The 5,353-nt window shown below is 43.1% G+C and overlaps 1 protein-coding gene across 1 annotated transcript in view; it reads left to right on the top strand.

Moving 5' to 3' along the window:
- Positions 1 to 2,023: 2,023 nt before the first annotated feature.
- Positions 2,024 to 5,353, top strand: part of RFC3 (replication factor C subunit 3) — a 15,685-nt gene continuing 12,355 nt past the window's right edge. Inside the window, exons 1-3 of the mRNA XM_018554136.1 lie at positions 2,024 to 2,213; positions 3,253 to 3,390; positions 4,749 to 4,816. Of these exons, the coding sequence (XP_018409638.1) occupies positions 2,127 to 2,213; positions 3,253 to 3,390; positions 4,749 to 4,816 (293 nt within the window). The 5' untranslated portion in view covers positions 2,024 to 2,126. The remainder of the gene's footprint in view (positions 2,214 to 3,252; positions 3,391 to 4,748; positions 4,817 to 5,353) is intronic.

Here is a 5,353-nt window from a genome sequence, read left to right as displayed (position 1 = left end):
CCCAGAGGCAAAGACATGATAGGATTTGTAGTTTCCCCACAGCTGGACTGTCGAGGTTGCCTACCCCTGTTTTAAGGACTACATTATTGTATTCTTATGTGGTTTTCCTCCTTTATTGTCCCTCTTTTTGGTCTGATGTATAGACCTCTAATAATAATAATGTGCTATAAGATATAAAACTACCAAATGTTTTATACTGCACTGATCCTTTCATCTAACCTCACAATTGTTGCATTGTGTATTTTGAAAAGCCGATATAAAGGAAAAGAATTGGTGAAAAATTGGAGTTACGTACCTGGTAACTCTGTTTCTAGGAACCTTCCAGGACAGCATTAGAGAGATATGCTCCTCCCACCGGAACAAGAAACACATCACCCACACTTAAAATAAAAAGGAGCACAAGCCTAGCACGCTTCAGTTAAAACATAAGAACCGAAGGATACCATATTGCACTCGTTCATAGAATTATAGATACATATACACATATATACACCCTTGTGCCAGTGTAATAAGAAGTCCAATTACTGCACATGCTAGTTAATTAAGTGTGGGTGATGTGTTTCCTGTTCCAGTGGGAGGAGCCTATCTCTCTAATGCTGTCCTGGAAGGTGACTAGAGAAAAAGCACTTATGGGGTTTTTTGTGTGTATTTTTTGTGTATTGATTTATCATGATCCATGGGGGCATGTCGAAGGTGTTTCTGCTGCCCACACGCTTTGTAGTAAAATGTGTTCCTCTTGGGAAAATGTCCAAGCCAAGTCTTTTTCATCCAGCACGGCTTGAAGATAGGCTGTGCAGCTCCGAGCACGGCCACACAGTGAAGATTGTTGGAACAAGGCCAGAGGTAAGTATCAGTGTAGGTGGGCTGCAATCAGGTTGCCACCACTTTAAAGACAACTTAAAATGACACTAAACATAGGACTTAAATCTTAAAAATACATTCAAGTACCTTAACTCTTTAAAAAAATGTATCTTATTTTTGTATCTTTCGGCTGTAGATCCTCAAATCATCTCTGAATTGGTGCTGACACTGTGCTTCCTTCTGGAGGGTGGCTACTTTTGTTCCCCATGGTCCCTGTGTGTGTTGTAAAGCAGTCACCGCTCTAAGCTCGCTCCTGTGATGGACTACAATCTCACATTTAGTTTACTAATTTGTATTGACTGTTTTTTTTGGAGATGATTTGAGGAGCTACAGCCTCTGATCAATTTATTAATGTCTTATATAATTTATAAGATTTACCTCCTGAGTTTAGTGTCATTTTAAGCCAAAGTTGTAATTTAACCCATTTGATTCCAGAGCCATTTTTCCTTATTTTTACACTAGGTCACATTGTTCGCTCACCTCCCGATCTACTGAGCCGAACTGTGACAGTCTCATTGTCACAGGTCGGCTAGAACTATGAGGTGAGTGAAAAGCACTCACCTCATAGTTCTCCTTTAAAATGCACATTTTAGGCCTGAAGAATAGTTTTAAAAAACAAACAAAAATATTAGGTAGTGTGGACAGGAAATGTGTTACTGGCTTGATCACCAGGTGAAAATGAAGTCTAAAACAAAACTAATGCAGCCGCCAGATCTCAGAATTGGTAAGCTGCAATATACTACCTTTTTGTTTTTTGGGTTTAGATACAGTTTAAACATTTGTAGGGCACACCAATCCCAAAAATCGGAGGAAACCTGTGCAGATATCCAGTCATATTCCCTGCTGTATATTAACGTTGACTAGTTGCTCTGGGCATCTTCTCCTATTGCACGGAGTAATGGAAGAAGCCCCAGCAATAATAATAATAATACTTGTAATAATAGCAATAACACTAATAGTAGGGGCAGCCTGTGCCATGTCTCCCATCAGCGAGACTGTACTGCTAAATAACAAAACAGGTTTCTGGCGCGGCGGCCATTTTTAAGGAGACCTTATTAAGGCCCCACCATCTCCAACAAACGTCTCCTGTAGCGAGGACGGCAAATCGCCGGAAGAAGGCCGCCTAGCAGCCAGGTCTCGCTATAGGCTCAGCAGTGCGCATGCGCGTGTCAGAATTGGGATTTGGCGGCTTGGGGGGAGCTTGTCTGGTTTCGCGCCGGATTTGAAGGCGAAGTGAGGTCTCGGGGCCCCGTGTGTTGGACAGGATGAGTCTATGGGTGGACAAATACCGGCCCAGCACCTTCCCTAAACTGGACTACCATAAGGAGCAGGCGACCCAGCTGAAGAATCTGGTAACTGTTCCTGGCTGTACTGCCCTGGGTATTCCAGATGATCGTACACAGTACAATCTCCTATAGATGTACTAACAACTGTGCCAGGGCCTGCTTGTATGGAGACTAATTGGGTGGTTGTTCAGACAGACCATCACATGTTATTGCTACTGTTGTATGTCGTTTTGCTACAGGTTAAAGGTGAACTCCGGGGAAAGGTTATCCTGGAAGTGGGTTCCCATCTGCACTGCAAGGGTTAACTGGTTTTGCCTAGACCAGGGGTGAGTAACTCCAGCCCTTCTGCTGTGATTTAACTACAAATCCCATGATGCCTCTGTCTCTGGGAGTCATGCCTGTGTCAGCCTTGCAATGCCTCATAGGACTTGTAGTTCTACAACAGCTGGAGGGGCCGGAGGTGGCCACACCTGGTCTATGGGAGGATGAATGGGTTAATTACATTATTCCCCCCACCCCCAAGCTGTGACTGGACATTGAAAGGAGAAGCGGCAGACTGATAAGTTCATCTCTCTGTCACTCTCCCTTCTCCTTCTATCAGTATGCTCCTTACACTGCAGCTTGATTGGCTCTTTGTGCTTCTTCCTCTCCCAGTGTGAGAGCACAGAGCTCCATCATATGTAGCTCAGAGCATCATATTTACTATCTGTAGAATACCATATGAATGCGGAATTATGGACCCATCTTACTCCGACTAAACCTCTGCTTTGCAAAACAATAAAAATGGTCTGGCGTAATTTAAATCACAGAGGTGTGTTTTATAAATGTGCCCTCTTCAGAGCCCTGATGTTAAATTGGGAGGAGAGCTCAGTCACATGACCTGCCAACGTCACGTGACTGAGCTCTTCTATTACAAAGTGTTCTCTTCAATGTTACGCTATTGGATGTTAATTTTCCTACAACCCATTTTGGATGAATTTGATGGGGGAATTGGGTCTATTTTTTTTCCTTCAGCACCCGGGTTGAATGAAAAAAATAGATCAGTGTATGGCCAACCTTACTTGGAAACACAGTCCAGATTTTAAAGCCGTTTTGCTGTTTGCAGGTACAATGTGGAGACTTTCCTCACCTTCTTGTGTTTGGACCATCTGGAGCCGGAAAGAAGACCAGAATAATGTGCTTGTTAAGAGAGCTGTATGGAGCTGGTGTAGAAAAACTGAGGATTGAACATCAGTCAATAACGGTAAAGTTGTTTCAGCCTTGATATTTTCTTTTATGTGCTGTTGTCAATATAAAAAGCATTACATGGAAATGCCATCTGTCTCCAATGGTAATTCATAAACCTGAAGAAGCACAGAGACCCTGTGATGACTTCACTGGGTCTAACAAGGTATGTAATGCAAACAGAAGTTTTATTTAGCATGGGGTTTTTTTTTAAGCATATAAATCTTTATTAAAGTTTTTCACAACCAATAATGGTGCAATTTCTATACGATAAATAGCAACTGCAATGACATAATGCATTGAGGAGATGCCAGCAATAACTAATACAAACACCACTGACAGTACAGAACCGGGGATGACAGTATATCCGGCATTTATTTATTTAGCATGTTGATGAGCAGGAAAAGGAGGAACCTATAAGCAGATGAAACATCAGCTTTGTTACCCATTAAGTAGTACCACTTAGACTCATAACTTTAAAGTGATATTAAACCTTCAGGTTTTTTTTTTTTTCATTTTATGTTTAGGAGGCTCATTCCTACATGAAATTACTATTCTGCTTCTTTTTCTCATCCTTTAGCTGATCCCTAAAGCCCCCTTCAGACCCCATGCTTGTTTACAGTTGTCTTCATCAGCTAGCCGGCTGCTGAGCAGGCACCCGTGCATGCGCGTTCCACACAGCGTGCAGTAAGCCGAGCCTCTCCTTCCAGCAGACTGACGGCAGAAGAAGCCTATCGCTCCTCTGCCCTCAGTACCCTCCCTGACAACCAGGGAGTTCGGGAACGGAGGATACCTGCACAGACCTTGGGCACTGGGTGGTTTTTACCTTAGTGCAGAGAATGTATTAAGGTAAGACACGCCTTGCCTTTAGTACTACTTTAAGGCTCCCACAATGTCCATATTGCATATTCTCCATCACAGATACTCTACATTCACACAGGCACTGCTGCAAATAACCTTTAATGCACATGGCAGTGTGAACATCATGTATTAAAACCTCGTGTTCAGGCAACACCTGGATTAATCTCCTGGTGGAGGGTAATGCTGGGGAAAGCAATAAAAAGCTGTACAGCTGTTCTGTTTCTGATTTTCAATTTGTGCACAATGAAAGTTGCTTTTTAAATATACATTTTGAGACTATTGTAGTTCGATAGTAGGAGCATATTTATAGTTTTTGTTTGTGTTGCATGTCATAAAAGCACCCTTGCATTATAATTGGTGGCCACAGATGTGATCTGACCACCACATTCTAAAATCTGTTTTCTTTGGGTTCTAGCACTTTACACTCTACCATTAAACATGTCCATTAGTATCTGCTGTGCAACTATCCATGTACTAACACATCCTTTCTTTTTATTTATTTTTTTATTCCATCAGACTCCTTCCAAAAAGAAGATTGAGATTAGCACAATAGCAAGCAACTACCATTTAGAAGTGAATCCAAGGTATGCCATACTAACTGGATGATGGCAAGTGACCTTCTTGCTTATAGTGGTGCTTACAGACTGGAATATTGGTTTTCAGAAGTAAGCCATGTGCAGCCTGTTTATAAATGTTCTGGTATTGGGGAAGTGATATGGAAGGTTATAAATACCGTGTATACTCGAGTGTAAGCCGAGTTTTTCAGCCCATTTTTTGTGCTGAAAAGTGCCCCCCTCGGCTTATACTCGAGTCAGCTTCTCAGTGGTCAGGTTTCTTCTTACTTACCTCGCCGAGCGTCGCGTCACTGCTGCTCCGGTGGGCGGCGCTCCGAGCAGGGTCATTTGGCAGTCTCCGGGTCCTAATTTAGGTGGCCGGAGACTGCCAGATCATCATAAGAAGAAAAAAAAAACCCCCCGCAGCGGCCAGTCAGGAGCAGGGATGAGTCAGCGGCGCGCTGGTCAGGCGAGAGGAGCTCCAGGTGGGGTTGTAATTTAGCTGGCAGGCACCTCTAAGTCAGCTAAATTAGGACCCCACCTGGAGCTCCTCCCACTGGACCAGCG

The sequence above is a fragment of the Nanorana parkeri genome, unplaced genomic scaffold (genome assembly GCF_000935625.1).
Source record: "Nanorana parkeri isolate BGI_ZX_2015 unplaced genomic scaffold, ASM93562v1 scaffold8, whole genome shotgun sequence".
NCBI lineage: Eukaryota > Metazoa > Chordata > Amphibia > Anura > Dicroglossidae > Nanorana > Nanorana parkeri.
The sequence above is the reverse complement of the archived record's forward strand: the minus strand, read 5'-3'. Positions and strand labels throughout refer to the sequence as shown.